The following is a 23,789-nucleotide window of genomic DNA, read 5'->3' on the forward strand; positions in this document are numbered from 1 at the left end:
TAAATATGTAAATATTCAGTACTGGTTCTTCAGTTTAAAATATACAGCATGTCACATGAGTAATTTTCAAACTAGGAGGAAATAAAGGGTTGGATACATTGGTGTACCAGAGCTGTGTAAATTTAAACTTGAAAAACAAAGTGTGTGTATATCATGTATTTTTTTTTTTTTTTTACTAATGAATTTAGTTCTGTGACCCTTCAATACAAAGTGGCTCCTTTCATGGACAAATCCAGCATGAAATAATGCTGTTTAAAACTCAGGCGTTACTTGGTTTGCTTTTTTAAATGGGGTTACTACCATGAGTAAATAACTCTTCAAAGAAATGTTCAATTTTGCTTTTGATACTCTGGCTAAAAAAAGACATTTTCAAGTTTTATTTCCTGACTGGAACACCAGGAAGTGGCTAACTTCAGAGACTCCTTTGCTTACTTGATGAGCAGCACAGCGGGACGAGGGTGAGCAAGGCAGAAGAGGTCTCCAGTGCAGCACAGGGAGACAAAGGCACAGTTTGTGTGCGGCATAAAAGGGTGAGACAAGTTGTGTGCATTTGTTTTTGCTTCCATAATCTTTAGCTGCTGTGCAGTCTGAAATGTGGCTGAGGGCCAGGTGCACATGGAGAGGTGTAGGAGATAAACAGGTTATCAGCCCAGATCCTGGGCTGGTCTCTGGTTGTGCCATGTTGGCTTTCAGCCTTTTTATTTCTGCTGAGTTACTCCTCCATCAGTAAGAGAATGTGTCTAGTGGGTGAGGACAGAGGACTGCAATGCAGCAGATTCCTGCCTGAGTGCCCCACGTCCAGATTGCTCATGTTTAAGCAAATATAACAGCTCTGTTTTTTGCTCTTCTTACATGTTCCCACCAAGGCTTTTGTAGTGGCCAAAAAAAAACTTGAATTAGGGGTAAGATTCCTGCAGTTGATGGACAGAGACTGAATATTTCCCTTCTTACCCCTTCATTGTCCTATTGTCTGTGCAGGACTGGAGTGTCGTACTCCAGGAATTCTCAAATCTTTGCCAGTGCCTTGCCTTCCATGCAGCTGCTCATCCCATTCAGAAACTCCTACCTGTGCGGTGAGAGGGAGACCTGGAAAAGGGATAGTTTGACTGAACACCTGCTTTGTTTAGTGCTCCCTCTAGGAGGGAAAATGCAGCTTTGCCAACTCCAGGGCACCAAGCCTGTAATTGCAGTGCATTTGTGACTCCTGTGCTCTGCAGGCCAGTGAACCTAAATGTTGCTATTCCATCTGATAAAGAGGGTACTGAAACTTCTGTACAGAATGAAGTGAACCAAAGTGTGTTAATTATGGGGTAGACTCTTTATTAATTCAACTTTTATACAAAGTGTACTTCAAAGTGATACAAAGTGTTACCATTTCTTATACACACTAGAGATTAAGATCTGTTAAGTGCTGGTTTATCCTTGTGCATATAAAGGTAGAAAATGTAAATAGACTGGCAGCGACCCATAATGCTGGAAGACAGTTCAATGTTTACTCCATTAATAGAAAGTTGCATAGAATTGTAGGTCTTTCATAAAGGCATCTTCTGCGTGGTAAAATCTCCCTGACCTACCGTACTCCATCTGACACCAGTACGGGAGAAAGGCAAGGCTAGTACTGCTCCTTGTCAATACTACCCAGCACTTCTAAGGAAAGCGGCTGTAGAGAAGCACCATGCCAGAAACATCCCAGAGGACAGCACATGGAAAATTTCATTTGCAAGCCTACCAATTTCTATAAATTGCAGGAACCGTTTACAACCAGGGACTATTAAAACGTTACTTCATACAAACACCTAAGAATAGTTCAGATAAAACCACTTTTGGCCAGTCAAAATACATCACTATAGCAGGTATTTTGCTTGACTGTGCAATTCCCTTCCCTTCTATGCTGTCAAGAAACTCTTGTATATGGAAGTTCCACATACCTTCCTTAACGACTTGTTCTGAGTTTTGTTTCTGCATCTCCCAGGCTTGGTACTGTGACATTGTGTACCCACCTAACTGTGGATTCTAATGCCACGTTAACTCCCTACCACACGCTGGCAGCTCACACTGGTAAGGTGGCTGGTGGCACAAGCTGGTGAAGCCACATCTCTGCTTTTGGGCTAAAGGAACAATCACACCACACTTGTTCTCTCTTTTTACTCTTCCTCTTCCAGCTGCAAAAAGCCAGAAGCAGCAATTCAAAATACAACAATTTGCACAGTTACTGGTACACTTGGAGCAGCAGTTCCACTTGTGAGGAAATGGAACTGATTAATGTGTGATTTAGAATGAGAACAGTAATACCAGTAATTCCATGCTGAACTCCTCCTGTAATGCACTTTCAGCAGTGTCTCATATAACGCTGAAGAATGATCATGACTAGGGAAGTATAACTTTCAAGTGAATGTCTTGAACTTATGTCAAGTCTAGTACAATATCTGGAGTCTTAGTTTTTGTGAACAGGATTAACAGACTATGAAAGAAAAAAAATCCCTTGTTGCTGCCAACTGCTATTAAGAGCTGCATAATACATGAGACTGGAAAAGCAAAAAGTAGATGAAATATTAACATAATGGGCTATTTAATGTCAGTCTAGTCAATTGTAAGACAGGTCAAATGATGATGATACTTCAACAATGCCACCCTGTGAGGGGTTCATTAGCAGAGGAAAATCTCAAGTGCAGAACCGTTATCAACCCAGAGGAATGGCATAAAGCCTAAAGTCACCAGGGGGAACTGATGCCATTAGCTACTGTGTGCCTATTTACAACATCTCTGAAATTGCTTCTTTGCCGCTAAAGGAAACCCAAACTGACAGCCTGTGCCAGCAGCTGGTGGACCCAAAGCGTTGCCACATTTCCACACTGGAAGTTCTGACTGTCAGAGCTTGATAGCACACCAGAAAGTCCTTCCTTGCCACCTAGGACATGTTTTCTCATGCAGTTTCATGTCCATCATTTAGAGAAAAGACAGCAGGCCAAATGCTAAGTAAACATTAAATAAACCCTATTTCCCATACCAGGAGGAATTTAGTCAGAAATGTGTGGGTGAGGTTTCTAAAGCAAACAAATGCAGAGATCCCATTACAGGGAATGCACAAAGCAAATAACTTGCTTTCTTCTGTGGTCACAACAGAAAAGATTGGGTTACTGCCCTCTGACTCAGGAAAGATGATCCAGCTCATCAAGTTCTAATGGATTCTGAAGTAATTTTCTTCTTTACATTAGGCAAAGTAGATAAAGTCACATCACAACCACACAGTTACAGTACACAGAAAAGCACTAATTGAATCTAGCAGCATGAAATCTGGTGTTGTGAAAAAGCTTGAAAATAAGCGTGAATGCTGCAATAATGTCACGCAGAGCACAGACACTCACAGCTTGCTTGTTCAGAACACAAGAGTAACAGCACTCTTACTTTCTACCTATTGCTTTAATACACACACTGATGTAAGTGAACTGACCACTGAACATTTAATGTGAATGAAGGTCTTCCCAAATTAGAGCTACTGGTTTACTGTTTTAGATTATTAAATATGGCTGCTTAAGAGATGTGCTATGGCATGAATTGGTGAGATTGCTAATGCCCCAAATACTCTCAATTACTTTACAGAAGAGCTATTTATGTCAGTTTTTAAATACACAAGACCAGTTTTTAAATATGTAAGACCTGAATATGTGCACATCTACCTCAGTGGTACTAAAGAAACAGCAGGTTAGAAGGATTTATTAATGCCCGAAATTCAGACAGCTCTGACCACAAATCTTCATAATGTAGACTATGTGCTAAAGAAGATTACTGCCTCTCTCTTTGGTTATGCTATTAGCTATTAAAGCATTGCTATGAGTGACAGCAAGGCATGCACAGTAATGCAGTTGCTTTCTAAACAATAAAATTAACATATTAAGGTGGTTGAACCTGCACACATTTTCCTGAGCCTCCAAAACTGATTTAATACATTCAGTAAACAGAAGGCCAGATATCTCTATAGTTAATCCACTGATGAGCTGAGAATATGGCTTAGTTATACCACTGAAATCAACATGAACAGGCTGTGTAAGAAGTTTGGAGAAAGTCTTGGAACAGATTTCTCATGCAGTGCTTACAGATAAATGCCTCCTTGATTTGTGGGTCTGTTAAAAAATCCTATTGCAAACTTTGAATCATAGAATCATCAAGGGTGAAGGAGACCAAGTTCAACTGCCAACCCAGAACTAGCCCTGCAACCCCAAAACCACTGCTCAGCCCCAGGTCCTGACAACTCTTCAACACCTCCAGGGATGGTGACTCTACCAGCTCCCTGGGCACCCTATTCCAACACTTGATCACCCTAACAGTGAATTTTTTTTCTAACATCTAATCTGAATCTCCTCTGTCTGAGCTTAAGGCCATTTCCTCTTATCCTCTCACTGTAGACCAGTCCCCACCTGGCTACACCCTCCTCTCAGGGAGCTGTAGAGAATGAAGAGGTGTCCCCTGAGCCTCCTCTTCTCTAGACTAAACAAACCCAGCTCTTTCAGCTGCTCCTCACAAGACAAGCTTTCTAGACCTTTCATGAGCTTTGTTGCCCTTTGCTGGACACGCTTCAGCATTTCAAGTTCCTTTTCAAAGTGAAGGGCCAAAACTGGACACAGCACTCGAGGTGTGGCCTCACCAGTGCCAAATACAGAGGGACAATCACTGCCACACTATTTCTGATACAGACCAGGATACTATTGACCACCTGGGCACACGTTGGCTCATATTAACTTGGTTGTCAACCAGCACACCCAAGTCCCCTTCTGCTCTCTCGAGCCACTCTGCCCTTGGTCTGTAACACTGCATGGGGTTGCTGCAACCCAAGAGCAGAACCCAGCACTTTGCCTTACTGAACCTCATGCACTCATCCTTGGCACACTGATCAAGTCTATCCAGGTCTGTCTGCAGAGCGTTCCTACCCTTGAGCAGATCAACACTCCCATCTGACCTGGTGTTGTCTGCAAATTTACTCAGTCTGCACTCAATCCCCACGTCCAGATCATTAATAATGGTGTCAAACAGGACTGGCCTAAATACTGAGCCCTGGGGAACACCACTAGAGACCAGCTGACAAATAGACTTAGCTCCATTCTCCACCACTCTCTGGGCCTGACAACCAGCCAACTTTTTATTCATTGGAGAGTCCACCCATTCAAGTCCCACGCAGGCAGTTTTTCTAGGAGGACGCTGTGGAAGATGGTGTGAAATGCTTTACCGAAGTCTAGACAGACAACATCCACAGCCTTTCCCTCATCTTCTCAGCAGGTCACTTAGCCATATGAGACCAGATCAGTCAAGCGGGACCTGCCTTTCTTCAATTTATGTTGTCTGGGCTTGATCCCTTGGTTGGTCGTGCATGTGCCATGTAATGGCACTCAGGATGATCTCTTCCAGAACCTTGCCCAGAGCTGAGGTCAGGCTGACAGGCCTGTAGGTCCCCAGATCATCCTTCCAACCATTCTTGTAGATGGGTGTTACATCTGCTAATCTCCAGTCAGCTGAAACTCCTCCAGCTAAACAGGACTGCTGATAGATGATTTAAAGTGTTTTGACAAATTTACAGAATTCACAGAATCACTAGGTTGGAAGAGACCTTCAATATCATCGAGTTCAACCCATGCCCTTACACTGCAACTAAACCATGGCACTGAGTGCCAGTCTTTTTTTAAACACATCCAGGGATAGTGACTCCACCACTTCCCCAGGTAGACCATTCCAGAACTTTATCACTCTTTCCATGAAAAACTTTTTCCTAATATCCAACCTGTATTTCCCTAGATGCAGCTTTAGACTGTGTCCTCTCGTTCTGTCGGTTGCTGCCTGGAGAAAGAGACGAGTCCCACCTGACTACAGCCACCTTTCAGGGAGCTGTAGAGAGTGATAAGGTCACACCTGAGTCTCCTTTTCTCCAGGCTGAACACCCCCAGCTCCCTCAGTCGTTCCTCACAGGGTTTGTGTTCCAAGCCCCTCACCAGCCTTGTTGCCCTCCTCTGGACGCGCTCAAGTGTCTCAACGTCCTTCCCAAACTGAGGGACCAGAACTGGACACATCACTCAATGTGCAGCCTCACCAGTGCCAGTGAGTACTTTTGCCAGTTCCCTCATTACTCTGGGGTGGATCCCGTCAGGGCCCATAGCCCTGTGAGTGTCTAACTGGCACAGCAGGTCACTAACCATCTTGTCCTGGACTATGGGGACTTCACTCATCTGTCCATCAACAACTTCCATCTCAGGGAGCTGGGTATCCTGAGGACAACTGATCCTGATATTGAAGACCAAGGCAAAGAAGGCATTAAGGACCTCTGCCTTTTCCTTAACCCCTGTCCCTACACCACCCTCTGGAGTCAACTAATGGTGGAGACACTTCTTGACCCTCCTTTTGCTGTCAACATATTTATAGGAACTTTTTTGTTGTCTTTAACTGTAACTAAAAGCAAGTTCTAGTTGGGTTTTGTCCCTTTCAATCTTCTTCCTACATGACCTTATGATGTCCTTATAGTCCTCCCAAGTTACCTGAGCCTCCTTCCAGAGGTGATATATTCTCATTTTTCCCCCTAAGCTCAGCTTAAGTTCTCTGTTTAACCATGCTGGTCTTTTCCCCTGACAACTTGTCTTTCCATACATGGGGGACAGTCTGTTCCTGAATATTTAACAATTCCTTTTTAAAGCACATCCAGCCTTCCTGGACTCCTTTGGCTTTCAGGACTGACTCCCAAGGGACTTGGTCAATCAATGTTCTAAACAGGCCAAAGTCTGCTCACCAAAGTCCAAGGCAGAAGTTTTGCTGGTGCCCTTCCTTACTTCACCCAGCATAGAAAACCCTAACAGTTTGTGGTCACTCTGCCCAAGATGGCCACTGATCATCACATCACCCACCAGTCTTTCTTTGCCCGCAAGCAACAGGGTGCCTCCTCTGTTAGGCTCATTTACCAGTTGTGTTAGTTAGAAAGCTGTCTTCCACACATTCCAGGAACCCTCTAGGCTGCTTCCTCTCTGCTGTATTTCCAGCAGACATCTGGCAAGTTGAAGTCATCCATGAGCACAAAGGCTGGTGACTGTGACACCTCTGCCAGCTACTTGTAGAATGCCTCATTAGCCTGTTCCTGGCTGGGTGGCCTCTAACAGACTTGCACCAAGACATCTGCCCTGCTGACCTTCCCTGTGATCTTTACCCAGAGGATCAACCTTGTCATCTTCATCATCAATTTCAATACAATCAGAACACTCCCTATTTTACAGTGCTATCCAACCACATCTCCTGCTTCACCTGTATCTTCTAATAAGCTTTTATCCAGCCATTGCAGCACGCCCATGAGGAGAGTCATCCCACCATGTTTCTGTGATGGTGACAACATTAAAACCTTCTTGCTCAACAACAGCTTCCAGCTCCTCCTGCTTGCTGTCCACACTGTGCGTTGGTGTAGATGCACTTTAGCTAGGCCAATGGTTTTGCCCACATCACAGACCTGCCACCATAGCTTCATCTCTAGTGATCCTCTGTGGATATTCTCAGTTCAGTCAGAGAGAAAAAGAGAAGGTTTTCTAACCAGGTGAGAGCCTGGGAGACAGTTGGGAAAGAATGTAAATAATTCTCCAATCTATCTTGTTATTCACATTGTTTATAGATATGTTCTGCTACCGTGTGTCATTCACTGCACACCAATGGTGTGAGATGTTTTTACTCTAAGACCAATGAAATTAGTCCGGACGATGTTCTCTATAAATAGAGAGGTGCATTTGAAATAAATCGGAGTTCATTCTCTTTGCCTTTGATGTGGAGTAATTTTCGTTCCTGTCCTGCTCTACAGCGACAATCCTCCACTTTCTGAGGTGCATCTGACTGGTACATTTGCCTCAGGGGAGGTGGAGAATGGCTCTATCAGTCAATCTCTTCCTCAGATGCCCTAATGTCCCTTAACCCTGCCACCCCTCCTTTGAGTTGTACTGCTAAGCAGAGCAGATCACTGACCTACTCGCACTCACACAGGTGTTCTGTTACCCTCTGATGCCAGTGCCAGGCTCTGGCACTCCCTGAAGCCTGCTTGAGCACTAACACAGATGTCTGAAGCCCAAGTGACTGTGCAAATATTCATCTCTTGTGCATATCAAGTAGCCTTAAACCTGCCACAAGAAAACTAAGAATACTCTAGGTATCTATATATAAAGACACTGGACTGGTCTTATGCTTAAAAATGGACTGGTCTTATGCTTATGCTCCATGCCAAATGGACTGGTCTTATGCTTAAAAGATCCTGTAGAAATACCGGATACTTTCACATATAAAAGCTTCAAATTTTTAAGTAAGAAGCAGATCCATTCCCACAAACTCAAAGTTATTCACACATCTGTTTAAAGGGTTTTAGGTTATTCTACTACCTCGGGCTTTAGTATTAGTCTCTTAAGTGTGTTATCAGCCTTGGAAATGAGAAGAAGCTCTAAAGCAACAGTCAACCTCACCCAAAGCTGCTACATAACAGAAGAATTACAATTTAAAGTGCTTGCTTTCCACCTTTGAAATAAGACCTTCTAAAGACTACAAACAAACAAAATCTTATTAATTTCTATTACTGACTTACTAATTCTACTATTCACTTTTCCCCAAATTAAGTACATCCCAAATGGTCACATTTACTTTTTTGTTTCAAACTGGGATACTGAAATGATTTTTTCTTCCTGGTCCATAATAGTCCGTATCTTTGACTTTAAAAGTCTGTAGCTTTCAGTCTTGAAAGATTCCTGTAAGTGGTACAATAAAGAGAGAATAAATCAAGTCTCTTTTCCCTTTTTATAAAAACATCCTCTAAAATATGTCTTCCAATTACTGGTTTTAATGACCAATATACCCTCAGGAAAAAAATATCTTCTGTTTGTTTTTATGGCCCCAAAGGAAATACAGTTGTAATTTAGACTTCAAAAAAACCCAAGTAAATCAGAAATTATATAAAGTTTACCAATCATTCAAAGAGAGTAGTTTGCCACAAGCCAGTATTTGAAGAAAATGCTTTCTGAGCTTAGTACTATTTAGATAACTGTAACTTCCCTAGGTTTTCTTTTTACACTCTCTAGTCGTGTCAAAGGACGGAAATTTGACTTCCTGCTTCCCTCTGTAGTAGTCAATCTACAGTCCTTCTGCAGCCCCTTCAGCAGCTCCATTAACTCCCGTTTTTCCAGCTCTGCCTGCTCCAGCTCTTGACGGTGCTGTCTCTCTGCAGCCATCAGAGACCTTACATCTGACATCATTCGTGACATCTGACTCTGAAATGCAAATACAAATTTACTGCAAGAAACAAACCCTCTTCTAATGATGCTGCAGTGAAGTCGAACTGGCCATGCACGTAGGGCGATGGAGTCTTCGGAATAAAAACCACCAAAATATTTTTTTGATAGTGCAACTAATGTAAACAATTTGAGACACAATCCAGCATTCACCCTGTGGGATGGTCTTGTTCTAAAGATTCCAATATATTTTTCAAAAATATTTTGTTTTCATATTTTGTTTCTTATGAAGTATGATAAGAAACAGCCAATTTACTCACTTGCTACTTTTATTTTGTATTTCAAGAATACAAACAAAATATGGTTGTGGATTTGTTCAGATACATTCTTCAATGATTTAACATCAAATCCAGTAAAAATAAAAATGTAAATGATAAAGTTTTTAAAAACTTAGAAACCTTTTCAAAACTATTGCTTTGAAAACCATTGTTCTGTGATATAATAAAAAGAGGATGAATAAAAGGATAAGACAGCCTTGCTTGTTAATTGATGAAGTTTACTGTGAACCTTTCTAACCTTCTGACCACAGTGCAAATACCACAGCTGGCAGTAGGGCTCTGTGTCAGCTCTGGACTAAGCCACTTTGAACAGCAATTATAAATGGAGCTGGATGTTTAATTACATCCAGTTTGTGATGTATACTCTATATTTAGACACTGAAATCAGTTTCAGATTGATCTGTTGACAATGTTACACATGAACAGAACATGGATGGAGTACCCAGGTGAGCTCCAGTAAACCTGAAGCAGATAAACCACAGGAATACAACATCCAGCCTTCTTCTCCACAGAGCTAACCTGGCAAAGCTTTGATGGTTTTGCTTCCCATACTTAATGCCATCTTCCTCTGTATGAGACTTTATTTACAAAATAAGAAAAGCAAAAAGCTAGACTGTTAAGAGAGGGGGAAAAAAAGGATTGTATTTACCTTTAGTTCTTCAATTTCATTTTGCAGAATACTCTCTTTTTGGACCATATGCCTTCTCTGTGAATCTAACCTTGACTCCATCTCATGTTTTGCCTCCTCCACTCTGCAGATCATTTCTGACCTAAAAAGTTTATTTCTCCTTGTTATGTCTTGTAAGCAGAGAAAAGAATGATCTTCAAAATCCAGAAAGCCTTCTTGCAGCCAAAAAGACTGAACTGATTCCCATCAAGCTCTACAGGATGTCTCTGTACAGGCATGATTTATTAATTTAAAATAAAAAAAAAAACAATAGCATAAAGAAGTGCATTGTGCCCAGGGGCATTAAAGTTCCCATGAGGAGCCTATAGAGGGACAATCATATCGTATTCCTCAAATAATTCCAAGAGCTCAAGAAGGTGTATTTATGACTTTAAGTGATTTTCTGCTGTTTGCCTACAGTATGTGCTTGCTGAGTATTATGAAACAGAGGCAGCCAAGATAAAAAGTCTGAATCCTGTAGTACTGCTAAACATGTAAGGAAGTGAGACAGCATGAGTGTGTGGACATGGTAGGCACTTACAGACACAGTTTAGTGGTGGGCTTAGCAGTGCTGGATAACTGCTGGACTCAATGATCTTAAAGCTCTTTTTCAATCTAAATGATTCCATGATTCTGCGTAATCTTCACTTTTATGGTGGACACTAAATGAGAGTATGCAGTAAACTGTCACAGCCTAGTCACTCACACAGCTCCACAGCCAAAACCAGATGGCACTACATTAACCTTTTGAGTTCAGAGACCAGGTAGCAGAATCACTTGTGTCTTAATGCATTTAAACTATATTTGAGCTTGGCTTCACAGCAGTGCTCAAAACCACAACACTTAGGAGCTGAAAGATACAAATGGGAAGGAGCATGAAGGGAAAAAAAAAGTACAACTGGAATATAATGAAAAGGTAAAGCTACAGAAACATACATAAAAGGAAAACAAGGATGCTGGTAAGAAGAGTCTCATTCACTGACTGTTAATCTACCAAACATAAAAAAAAAATCAAAATTAGACCTTCAGTGGTTGAATCTACCTGTACCTGCCAATATAATTACAGATTTTTATCTTCTCAAAATGTAAAAACATGAACTAAATACAATTATTAAATAATGTGGCTTGTCTTTATAACAGGTCAATGGAAAAATTAAATCGCCACCTTCCATTTTCTCTGTCATTTTAAATAATAAGGTTTCAGTTCTGTTCAACTGTAAGCAATGGTATTTTAAGATTTATAGTAACTTGGAAAAAAATGCCCAACAACAAAAGAATCAAAACAGCAAGAATTTAAAGTCTATGCTGACACATAAAATTCTGGCCCGTTAGCATCAAGTAATTAATGGACCATTTAACACATACCAGAATCCAGTGCTAGTATTTCAAAGTGCTTCATGCAGTGACTTTAAGCCCAGCCCAACAGAGAGAAAGAGAAGCTTTGTACCGAAGCAGCTCCAGCTCGGTCCTTAGCTCTGCCACACAGTTGTGCTGTGTGTCCTCTGCGCTGAGGATGGTGTAGCCACAGCCGTTGGGGCACTCCCGGCTCCGGTACTCGCACACCGCCAGGTGCCCGTCCAGGTTACGCCGCTCGATCTGCACGGTACAGCCTGAGCAAGGGGGAGCAAGGCAAGACAGCCATCTACAGCAAAAGCATTTGGAGTCGTTCCAAACACAATCACTCAAAGAAGGAAGCTGAGAGAAGTGATTTCTTTAGAATGTGAAACATGACAGTTACACATACATAGCTACTAATTCAGTGCTGTTAAGTGGTCTTATTAAGATATTTTATCCATTAGCTGAAAATACAGAAAGGTTGGAAGGAGGTATTTTATGTAAAGTCTTCTACTGCTGGTCTGGCATTAAATCAACTTCAGTAATGACAATTCTGATGCCAAGCTAAGACACTAGCAGCTTAACTGTGCTACCATCATAGATTGTAATGACTGGAATTTATAAAGAATACACATGTGTAAAAAGTATTATGCTATCAAACTTAAAGAAAAGTCCAAAGATGTAGTAAAGAGAGATGTGAGATGGAATGTAAACTTGTTTTCCAGACAATTTGTTGGTCTTGTCCATAATGTGCTAGACCATAATAATAAGTTAGAACATTTATTTATGAACATTTAATAACTCATACAAAGACAGAAATATTTCCACAGAAATTTTAGGATACAAACTTTGCAGTTCTGTAGTGATTAAAAGTAAAATGTAAAGAATCAAAAATAAGCACTATATAAATTATTGCTACATTTAACAATCTAAACTTGAAGTTTGTAGTCTCAGCTTATGAAGTCAAACTTAGGAAGTTTGTAGTTTAATTGTTGAGGCTCACTTTGTTGAAATACACACTTACATTTAATTTGAAGAGAATTATCAACTTAAGGAAACTGAAATACTGGAGTAATGAAACTACCCAACAAGCCATGCCAGAAAATGACAAATGAGTTCTCTAGAAGAGCTTTACTAATAAATACAATGATTTGTAATTGAGGTACTCAAAATACACTCCATGTGTTCTTGGGGAAGAGTTCCAGAGATGTAAGAGCCTTCACAGCCCAAACACCAGATACCCAGTGTGGTGTAAAAATATAAATCTGTAAAACACTAGTGTTTCTGTAGGAAGTAGAACAGGTGAATCAATCATCTGTAGAAGTCACTTCTGAGAAAAATTGTAACTTCTAGCAGAGCAATTCCAGTACCTTAATAATCTCATAATTAATTACAATGGCAGACTCAACTATACCCTTAACATCATTAATCAGATTTTAACTTTATCTAGGAACAGACAACATTTCAAATGAATTCAACTGGGAAATTTTAACAATATGTTCCTTTTTAGAAGTATGTTTTTTCCTCAGGAGGTGTAGCCTTGCTTTAAATAAAAACCTCATCATGAACAATTCTAACTAGAATTTAGCTGAGAATAATTCTTATTTCCAAGATATGTTCTAATGCAATCCCCTCTGACTGCCCCCCTGAACTGTTATGCTAGCTCAGTCTTGGGGGACGGCTGAGGAGCAGAGCTTCAGAAACCAAGAGAGAGAGGCTCAGTTTCCATGTGTTTATTTTCAGGGGAGAAGGAGGAAAAAGAGACCGAACAATAGCGGAGTTGGTTTTTATCTAGGTTCTGGGGGGTTGGGGCAATCTGGCCACTGGCCAATAGGTTCCCTCTAGGATTTAAGGGTCATTCTAACATTCCTATCTGTGGGGGTCTGCTGCAGGGTGATACCATTCCTTAAAGAACTGCAACAATGTTCTTGTTAAAACTATTGTTTAACAAGTTTAACTCTTGTTAAACTTGTTAAAACTAGAGTTGGCAGCTGCACATGCACCAGGTGTTTTATAAATAAATTATGATCCCTAAGTCTTCTGCAGGGGCTACTGCATTCATTCAAACATCAAAACATGCAGTTAGAACTGGAAAACAAACTCATAACTTGACAAAAAGCAAAACTAATGCACTATTACATTTCCATACATTTGAAGTTCATAATATTCATTTTGGTTAGTTTTTGGATAAGAAACAGTGCTAATCATCATGACTGCCATAAACTGGTACTATATTTTGTTCAAAACCACCACTTTAAAGAGCAGATCATGCCAAAGCTTTGAATTTCTGCTAGAAAATAATGACCATTGTTGCAGTTCTGTTGATGGGAAGATGACAAACGTGTTTGTTTAATGTAAAGGATTCAACTTCTTTGAATATTACTCACCAGCATTGGAGCAAGGTATCTGACTGTACTCACACTCCCTTTCATGCCTGTCTATAGACTCCAGAGAACAAACCATTTCACAGCCATACTCTCTGTTTCTGCAATGTAGCTGAAGACGGTTTAAATCATTTTTCATATATCTACGTGCAAAGAAAAGAATTTGTTCTTAAATCTGGGAACATTATTGATAAATTTGTATTTTCAGCTTTTGGGAAAAAAAAAGCAAGATTCTACTCTTCTAATCCCATTTCATAATCACAATTAGGAAAAAATGTGAGTAACTAGCTGAATTTATTTATTTTTTTAAGAATTCAAGTGACCATATCAGAAAAAAACAGCTTGAAAGAAACAATGTTAATGAAAAATTCTCCAAATTTAAATGCGCAAATGAAAACTTAATTTTTGAATAATTTCTAATCATGACCTTTCACTGGCTCAGCAGATATTATCAATAACAAACACCAGGGCTACTCATTTACCATTTAAGTTCTGTTTCTAAACATGCCAGACTAAAGGACTACAGTGAGCACAGCCAAAAAAAAATCTAAAAATTAAACTCTAGTGCTCTGTCGACATTATAGTAAATTTCCAAATAGTAAAATCTCATGAATGAAAAATTACATTATGAGTACTAACAAAATTAAATTTACTGTAGCTGGAGACTTTAAATACACAACTGCTAATCTGAGCAAGATTAGATAATGAAGGTGTTAAATAGCAAGCGTCTACTGTTGAAACTGTTTTGTTCTGACACTAGCAGGAATTAACAGTTTAAAATAGAACAATTTGTTTGGGAAAGACCAAAAACAATCATATGGTCCAACTGCCTGAGCAGTTACAGAAGGCACTAGTGAGAACTGCCTGCTTTACATGACAAGGTGGTTCACAACAGACATTCGTATGTCTAAAGATCTTTTTTAAAAAAGATTTGAAAGTCAGAAATTTGGTTCATATCTCCAGGGATTGTTAATTACAAACCCCACTGCAGCATCTAACTAAGACTGAAAAGAAAAGAGGTATAGAGTGTGTAGTGACTGTCATCAAGAGTTGCTTTGCTTGCTTTCTCTAAAATCAAGTATGGAAAAGTTTTGATGCCGTAAAGGACATTCAGAATAATATTCAGACAGGTATCTAGAATCAGTATTCAAGATATAAAAAGGTGGAGAACAAACTAAGTGTCCTTTCAGTTTTGAAATCCTAACACCCTAGAAGTTAGTTACAATAAATAGAAAATGCTAATGCTTTCATGTAAGTAGTTGGTGTCTGCCACAGGCACACTGGATAAAGACAGCCTGAGTGACAGAATCGACAGGAGATGAAGCTGAGCAAGCAAAACTGAGAAATCCTAAATTAATGTAATTTCGACACACAGCAAGATTATTGCATACCTGTAGAGAGGTCGTAGCAAAGACACATCAATCCCTTGTCTGTCTTCAGGGCAGTTACTGTGATGAACAAGCCATCCATGGATACAGGCAGTGCAGAAAGCGTGTTCGCAAGGAGCCTGCAGTGGATCTTCTAACACGTCTCGGCAGATGGAGCACAACAGCCCCTCATTAACATAGCCCACGAAGCGCTCAATATCATAACCCATGCTCTCCACACCTTCAACCTATTCAAAAACCCCAAACACACAGAAATAAAGCAATCTTTGTGCTGCATCTGTATAGGTAGATCCACAAAGAGGCCTGAAAGCAATTCTAGAAACATGGAGACCTTAATGTGAATAAAGAAGTGAATGTGTGAATGCAAACAAACATTAACACACTTCAGAGACTTTCAGATTTAAGTGGAAATTTGAGACTTGTACTGCTGGATGTCAGAATCACAATTTTCTATCAAGAAATTTTGAACTCTGAAAGCAAAGACTTTGGCACAGTGGAGCTACGCTTCCTCTGAATGCTGTTATTGAACATAATTGTAGCAGCCACTGCGAAACATACAGTTTCTATTTACATGAATTCTACAGGAAGCAGAAACATCACAGAAGTTCAAATGCAAATGTTTGCTTTCCATTTTAATAACTTTCATTTAATGCCTAACAAACTTATACAAGGCTGCTCTTACCAACAATAGCTGTGGCGCTTTCAGCTAGCAAATCGTGGATTGATGAACTGCACATCACTTAAGATGCTGCTTTCATACGGAAAAAAAAGATTCTTTACTCACTGTAGACTTCTATTTCAGAGGGAACAGCATGAAATCACCCCATGCTTAAAGATATACTTAACATTCAGGAAGTAAAAGAAGCCAAAACTGCAGCTAACCCTGAAATCATAAAGACCTACTATCTTTTCCTACATGATCTATTTTATAAAACTGAGACATTTTTGAATGGATTTGAAAGCTTTGTGAAGAACTAATGGGCAATCTGCCTTCATCTAAATCCTATCATGAAAAACCTTGTGGAATTTGGTATGACTCCATAGAACTTGCTTAAAAGAGTAAGTTTTAGGCTCCAAATTTCTCCTTGACATATAAAGTTACTTCTGTAAACCCACTGAGACTCATGAAAGAGGTTTTCATTAGTTGTGAGATTTTCTAGATAAAATAGAAAAGGAAAATATCTTACCTTTGTAGATTTTACTACATAGATATGTAGTTTGCCCAAATACTTCAGAAAGTTGTCTGATCAGTAAGGCATGCAATGCTTCCTTCAGTTTCTCTTCACTGCTTTATTATGCCTATGAGAAAAATTAGAAAGAGTAAGGCTCAGTAGTGTTTCCTAAGTTACTGAGTCCTATGTCTAACAAGCCAGCCACTGAATAGATGCTATCCTAACAGCCCATTAAAACCAAGTTTTCCAAAGCAAAGCCACTGAAAACCTACAACACAATACAGGAGAATTGACTAATTAGGGTAAAAATAATCATCAGTCTCTGTCTCAATTACTACTGATGCAGATATTTATCACAAAACTGAACACCCTTCTGATGATCAATTTTGAAGCCAGTTTTCTTTTTAAGACTGAAGACAACAGAATTAGTATTACTGAAAAGTAGCAACTGAAATCTGGTAAAATTATACTCTTCAAAAAGATGGAAGTTCCTTATCTACCTGTTCTAATCCAGTCATGACAGGCAGTTCATTTTTAAAACAAAATTATTACAAGTTTGTTGTATTGGCAGATATCATTGTTGTGTAGCATAACTAGGGTTGCTCACTTAAAACATCATAAAAGATGCCATTATTAAACCCCCTAAGTTATGCTAGAGGACTTAAACAGCATATATAGATTAGATAATATGAACTGTAAGCCTAACACTTTGCTTTGATTTGGTGGATCCCAGAGGATTCTGCTTTTAGAAAATTTTCAAGGACAGTTAAGAGAGCAAAACTACATACTTTTACTGTCCTAGAGTTTCTGTTCTAGTGGAATTGTGGATGCTATGAGCTACATTTTGCACAAACACTGCTAGTCCCTGAGGACCAGGTCTTCAAGACACTCTTCTGCATATTTTAGCGAGTTTGAAGACTAATGTAATACAGGAAAGAGTATTTTTATCAAATGGGGAACAAAAATTTTATTTGTGCTTAACAGAGAAATGAAGTGCAACAGCAACAACAAAATATATATATTATATACATATGTCTCTGTATATAAATATATATAGATGTAAAAAGCCCCAGCCAAACTGAAGTTCAAATGAAGAGTGGATGGGAACGTTGAGACAAAAAATACAATCAAGGGGGATTCTTCAGGACATTTTGAAGACTCATGTTGGAGCAGCAAAACAGAGTGCTGGAACCTTTGTGGCAATGGATCTGGGACCTATGACAACAGCTGTTACTGAAGTCCCAGACTTCTTCCAGTAGAAGTTTCCTGACCTGAAGAACCAGAGATATTTTTTTTACCAACTTCAAGAGATGCACCTTAGTCAAGAGATAAGCGGAGGGAGAGCATCTGATGAATGTCATGCACTTTAGCAGCACAAACCACTTTACCCAGTATCTTTACCAAAAAATGAAATAATTTTCAGCTTCTGCTTATCCCCAGAAACTTCCCACTTCTCCATTTGACCTCAAAACTTATTTTCCCAATTCTACTACAATTCACCAGTTGTCACACTTCTTTTTTGATTGCACCTAGAAATTATATTATTTTGTAGAGATGTCAGTTGTTTAGCTTAAGCAAGTAACTTCTAAATAGATTAAGACACTTAGAATTATAATACTCTGTGATTTAGAATGCTGTTTGCTTATATCTACTTGCTTAGCACAAGTAGCTTGGGTTGCTGGAAGCCTTAGGCTGAAAGCTATAGACTTTTGCCTAGACATGCTTTTGGCTGGAACTGAGTTAACTTCCTTAGCAATTTTCCCAGTAGCTGCTACAAAGCTGTGCTTTGCCTTTAGAATGAGAAGAATGCTGCCAACACACCAATGTTTTAGTTGTTGCTAAGGAATGTTTATCCTAAATCTAGGACTTTATTTTATTTTCCCATGCTCTACTGGGGAGCAGGTGCACAAGTAGCACAAACCAGAAGATAAGGAGCTGATGGTCATCAGCAGAAGCAGCAACTCAAAAACAGTTAATAGCTTGCCTGCATGGACATGGAGAGAGAATAAGCTGTTAGAAGACCCCAGACCAAAAATCACCACTGGACTAAAAGGGCTGTGTGAAGAGCATGTAGGGGAGGGTGCATAAATTGTAAGGGTATCATTGTGCAGGGATTTCTTTGTGAGAGAAAGCACACAAACTGTGATATGCTATTTGCTCTTTATTGTTTCACGTTTTATTTTTCCCTGCAGTTCTGGACAAGCAAAAATCCCCTCCAGACTTCACACGTATCAAGCAATTTTTCAACTGTTGTCATCCCACATTGTTTGCCAGGCAGATGCACATCCAAAACCAGCCTTGAGTTGTGAACTTCACTGCCCTCAAACAGAGATTTGGTGTGGATATGGTAACAGGGAGAATACAGCAACATCATCACATAGCTTGCTAAATGTCTGGCACTAATCAAAGCTATTTCACTGTGAAAGTCAGGACACTGAAATGAAATTAGTGACGTTCATTTTTGCATCCGCAGTAGCTTATAATTTTTTAAAAAATGCTTCTTGTTCATGTGACAAAACAAAGCATAACTGTTTGAAAGGCTGGAGTAAACCACAACAGAACTACAGATGTGCATGGCTAAGACAGCATTTCCAGAAATGCTGGAGGAACAGAGTCTATGCAGGGCCCAGGGATGAGGTGACACTGAGACATGACATTTCTTCAGCCTTTATTTTCACAAAGACACACTATGCTTTAAATCCTGCTATACAGAAGCAATATTTTAGTGTGGTTTTTGCCACTCTGACACTGTAAGCGACTTCAAGCCAGCATCAGTGCCCAAAGGGGCAGACTCACTCCTTCAACTGTGTCTGCACAAGTGGTTTCTCAGGCACTTGATGCATCACTCTCAGTAAGTGACCTGTTTTAAGACTGAATTGGGGAAAAAAATTAACTTTGGCAGTTTTATTATGATAGCTCAAGCCTATCTATCCACAAATTAATGCGCTCCCCACCTCTCTCCACCTCCTCCTTTGAATCAGTGAGAACATTTAATTTGCCCCTTTCCTGAACTGGCTCATGCAACTCACCATACAGACAACTATACCCTGATTCGATTTATTAAGCTAGAATTTCTTGTAGATGGCTCAGCAAAAGCTCTAGGGACTGTGTAAGCAGGGCATGACCAGGGATAAGAACCTGCAGCCAGGGCAGAAAGAGAAGACAGACAGCAGCAGACTGTGGTCAAGGATGCTGAGGGATGCTACTCCTTCAGCTCAGCTCAGCTCCCCAGAGTGGTACACTGGGGAGTTGGATGAACATTCGTGCAAGAGAAAAGGAACAGAGGAGGGTAAGAATAAATGAATAGCATCAGCACCTTACACTGATGCAAAAAACTGATTAAAAAAAAAAAAAAACTTATATAAAATATACGAGGCAATTTAAGGCCTCTTCCAGGAACTACATAACTGCTATAGCTATTTTGACAAAGAACATTTTTGTACAACACTTGTTGTCCTGCAAAACCTAGTCAGAACAGTGCCATCCATGACCTGCCTTGCACAGACCAGAGTCCAGATAAGGGCAATGGAGTTGGTGAAGGATCAGGAGCACAAGTCCTGAGGAGGGGCTGAGGGAGCTGGGGCTGTTTAGCCTGGAGAAAAAGGCTCAGAGGGGACCTTATCGGTCCACCTGAAAGGCGACTGTAGCAAGGTGAGGGCTGGTCTCTTCTCCGAGGCGACGAGCGACAGGATGAGAGGCCACCGCCTCGGGCTGTGCCGGGGCTTGGGTTTCAGGTTGGACAGCAGGAAAAATTTCTTCACAGAAAGGGTGGCCAGCCACTGGAATGGGCTTGATGATCTCAGACGTCTTTTCCAACCTAATTAATTATGTGAGCAGCTTCGAGGCACAAGGTGCAGGGCCGGGCTCTGCCACCCCGAGCCAAGCCCAGGGTCAGAGGAGCTCTCTCCCCTCGGAGCTGTGGGAGGGGGAATTTTGTACAGGGAACAGGGGAAAGGCCTCCGGATTCGGCCTGGGAAGGCGCTTCAGGGACGGACAACGATTCTGGTCACAGAGCACAGAGCTGGCCTGGAAACATCTGGAGAAGCGACCTCACACCAAGAAACAGCACCTGCGCTGCCTCAGGCAGCGACAAACACCCTTACAGCTGCACACACCCTTCCCGCTGCCTTCCCCACACGGCAGCGATGCGGCCGCCAGCCCGGCACGGGGCCCTGACAACCGCGGAGCACAAAGCCCGCGCAGCGCCTCCCGCCCGGGCCCAGTCTCGCCCGGGCCCCGCTGCCCCCGCCCGGCCCCGGCCCCGGCCCCGGCCCCGGCCCCGGCCCCGGCCCCGGCCCCGGCCCCGGCCCGCTCGGGGCCGCGGCGCCGCTCACTCACCCCGCCCGCCGCCGCTCGCTGTCGCGCAGCCGGGGTTCCCTCTACGGCCGCTCTCGCTTGACGGCGGCGCGGCGGGCAGCCGCTCCGCCATGCTGTGCGTGGCACAGACGCCGCAGGCCGACACTGCGCATGCGCACGGCAGCCTCCCGGGGGCGGGAGGCGCCGCGGCACGGCCCCGGCCCGCGCGCACGCGCGCCCGGCGGGAGGGGAAAGGCTGCGCAGGGCGCACGCGCGGCGCGGCCGGGAGGGCTGCCGGGAGAGCGCGGCGGGACAATTGAGCGCGGAGGCGCGAGCGGCGGCGGGAGCGCAGGTACCGGAGCCACGGGCGGGGGGCCTGGTGGAAGCGACCCTGGGAAAGACCCTACAAATGATCTGGCTCCACCCCCCCTGCCGCGGGCAGGGACATCCTTCACTAGATCAGGTTGCCCAGAGCTTCATTCAGCCTGGCCTTGAGCGATGGGGCATCCACAAGTTCTCTGGGCAACCTGTTCCAGTGCCTCAGCATCGTCGGAGTGAAGAATTTCTGCCTTACGTCTAATCTAACGCCGCTACCTCAGATTGAAGCCATCCCCTCTTGTCCTATCTCTACACGCTCTTGTAAAAATTCCTTACAGCTACTTCTGATCTGAAGCGATTTTTCAGTAATGTTGACGTTCAAGGCGATGCGCTTGCTGCCTGCAATTCAGCTGAGTAAAAGCTGATGCTGTGTCTCTGCATCTGTGCCGGCAGTGCCTCTCCAGACACTCCGGGAGCAGCTTGTCAAGTTTGGGCCGAGATGGGCATTGCGGCTGCCTTTAGCAGAGCTCCGTGCTCACCGTGTTGAGCTGGATGTGTAAAGTCTTGAAACGTTCTTTGTATGTGTATGTAATTTTCAGTGCAGCTACTAATGTACCCTTAAGGACGAAAGTGCAACCGAATTCAATGCCTGACAAACCAGACGCGCCCATGAGACGGTTTGGGCTGTGGTTTCGTGGTGCGCTGGGTTTGGTCAGGCATGGCTGCTAATAAAAGCTAGGAGCAGTGCTTTTTGCATTGCTTGCAGCTGTTTCCCTGCAGCCAGACCTAACAGTAAGGCAGGGCAAGGTTCCCTGGTGTACTAGTGCTGCCTCTGAGGAAAGGGCATATTTGCATATTCTTTCATTTAGTTGTAGTCTGGAGCTGTTCCTTGCCTTGCTACACTCACCCTGATCTTATCTGAAAGGCCTGGCATCAGTGGTTTGTTGTACATCCCTGATGTTCTATTCCTATTAGGTAGTAGTGTAAAGGGACAAAATGTAAACATTTTGGTTACTGTTTTTTTAATATATAAAAAATTCATTCTATTTTATGAAAGCTTGTATTTTAAAAAACAGAGATGTATTTCTGAATGCAGTATTTAATTTTAAAGCCCACAAACCCATAAGAGTCTTTTTACTTGCAAGTAGGTAATATGGCAACAGTGAAGTTACTGAGTTATCAAGGATGGTGTCTTCAAATGTCTTAGTAATTTTCAGATCTCCTAATGAGTTTATTTTTATGGTTTTAGACCAAGTGACAGTGCAATGGCCAAATGGATTTGGGAACCAGAGCACTTTAATCATGGATGTATGCAGTTTATGAATCGTGCAGCCTCTCTGTCCCACAGAACCTCAAGTGCAGTGGGCAGGGTTAGTGTAGCACTGCAGCCATGCTATGCACAGTCCTCATGCAGAGCCCTGGGGTGTCCTGTGTTGTCTTCCCAAGCATCACTGTGTAGTGTAGGTTTGGTTAGAGAACTTGTTCAGATTCCCATGGCACCTGAAGCTGGCTGTGCTGAGCACTGGTACTTGCAGTCTGTTCCCCTGAAGGTTCTTGACACCTTTGCAGCATTCACAGTGGCTTTTCATGCTACAGATACTCCTGTTATAATAACCAAGCTACTCCCTTATTGCATAGGGTTAACTAAAACTCATTTGCTATCACTGTTGTCAGGTAAGCCTAGCTTAAGTGAACAGCTGCAGACAGAGAGGCTCCTTTCCTTGTATTTTTAATAACAGCCACAGTGAAAGTGACAACAGTTGAGGCCATTTTGCCCCTGAGATTTATGTCTAGTAACAGCATCATATATATGCTAGTTATGCAGATATGGGGAGAGAGCAGTACTCCTGATACCAGTCTCTGCGTGTTTGCAAAGTGTTTTGGCAGTGCTCTGTCACTACTTCAGTGCAAACCTTGGAAAGAACGGTGGTTGTGCCCCAGGAAGCCACTGGAGTGCAGAGTAGCACCAAAAAAGGTGCAGAAACACACTTCGAGCAGGATGCAAACATGCTTTTGAGATGGTACAGAAGTTTGATTCTGCAATCTGTATTATGGTTTATTTTTAACCTAGTAGTTGAGGAGATCATTTAAAATAAACCTGTGTAAATGGAGAATTAAACCTGTAACTGTAATGTAAGTTGTGCTTGCCTTCTTCATTTTGACTGCTGTGTCATTCTGTTGGAGTTTTCTTCTTTTGTTTGATTTCTGTCTACTACTTTGAAGCATTAAGATTATAACTTGTTTTTCTGTTGGTTGCAAAGTAAACTTTTGTCATATTAACATTGGCATATGTTTGGTTTTGCCCTAAGGTTGCTCAGGGGAATAATGGTCTTATATTTTGAGGGAAAATCTATAATACATTCCTTCCACTGTTCAAGTGGACATAACAGGAAGCAATAATATTCACTGTAATTCAGTGATAATTTTCTGCTGAATGTTAATCTTATTATGGTGAACCTGAATGACCAGTGTAATTGACTGTTTAATGCAAAATGCTGGTCCCAGGTATGAGACATACCTTCAAGATTCATTGTTCATTATGCACTAATTCATTGTTCACTATGCACTAATAATGAGCTTTTCAAAATTATGTTTCCAGTGTATAGAATAGTAAGTTTTGCTTAAAATTATCTTTCTTTTTATAAACTGGTGTAAATTTGCTAAGTAGCC

General features: G+C 41.7%; 2 protein-coding genes across 4 annotated transcripts in view; one reads left to right on the top strand and one right to left on the bottom strand.

Annotated features, from left to right (window-relative positions):
• Positions 1 to 1,299: 1,299 nt before the first annotated feature.
• On the bottom strand, positions 1,300 to 20,980 carry LOC137470982 (RING finger protein 151-like). Its single transcript, XM_068184890.1, has 7 exons — positions 20,844 to 20,980; positions 16,521 to 16,632; positions 15,337 to 15,560; positions 13,949 to 14,088; positions 11,674 to 11,836; positions 10,209 to 10,329; positions 1,300 to 9,260 (listed from the first exon to the last, which is right to left on the bottom strand). The coding sequence occupies exons 3-7, from the start codon at positions 15,540 to 15,542 to the stop codon at positions 9,027 to 9,029; spliced, it is 864 nt and encodes a 287-aa protein (XP_068040991.1). The 5' UTR covers positions 15,543 to 15,560; positions 16,521 to 16,632; positions 20,844 to 20,980; the 3' UTR covers positions 1,300 to 9,026.
• Positions 20,981 to 21,096: 116 nt separating this feature from the next.
• RAD54B (RAD54 homolog B) overlaps positions 21,097 to 23,789 on the top strand; it is a 63,681-nt gene continuing 60,988 nt past the window's right edge. For all 3 annotated transcript variants that reach the window (XM_068184800.1, XM_068184809.1, XM_068184815.1), the window contains exon 1: positions 21,097 to 21,153. The gene's annotated coding sequence lies outside the window, so the exon portion shown is untranslated. The remainder of the gene's footprint in view (positions 21,154 to 23,789) is intronic.

Source organism: Anomalospiza imberbis, chromosome 1 (assembly GCF_031753505.1).
Source record: "Anomalospiza imberbis isolate Cuckoo-Finch-1a 21T00152 chromosome 1, ASM3175350v1, whole genome shotgun sequence".
NCBI lineage: Eukaryota > Metazoa > Chordata > Aves > Passeriformes > Viduidae > Anomalospiza > Anomalospiza imberbis.

Coding starts and splice junctions, on each gene's coding strand:
- LOC137470982 (XM_068184890.1), bottom strand. CDS start 15,542: ATGGGTTATGATATTGAGCGCTTCGTGGGCTATGTTAATGAGGGGCTG. Junction 14,089..15,336: donor TTGCTACGACCTCTCTACAG/GTATGCAATAAT, acceptor CTTTGCACGTAG/ATATATGAAAAATGATTTAA. Junction 11,837..13,948: donor GATACCTTGCTCCAATGCTG/GTGAGTAATATT, acceptor CCCCTTGCTCAG/GCTGTACCGTGCAGATCGAG.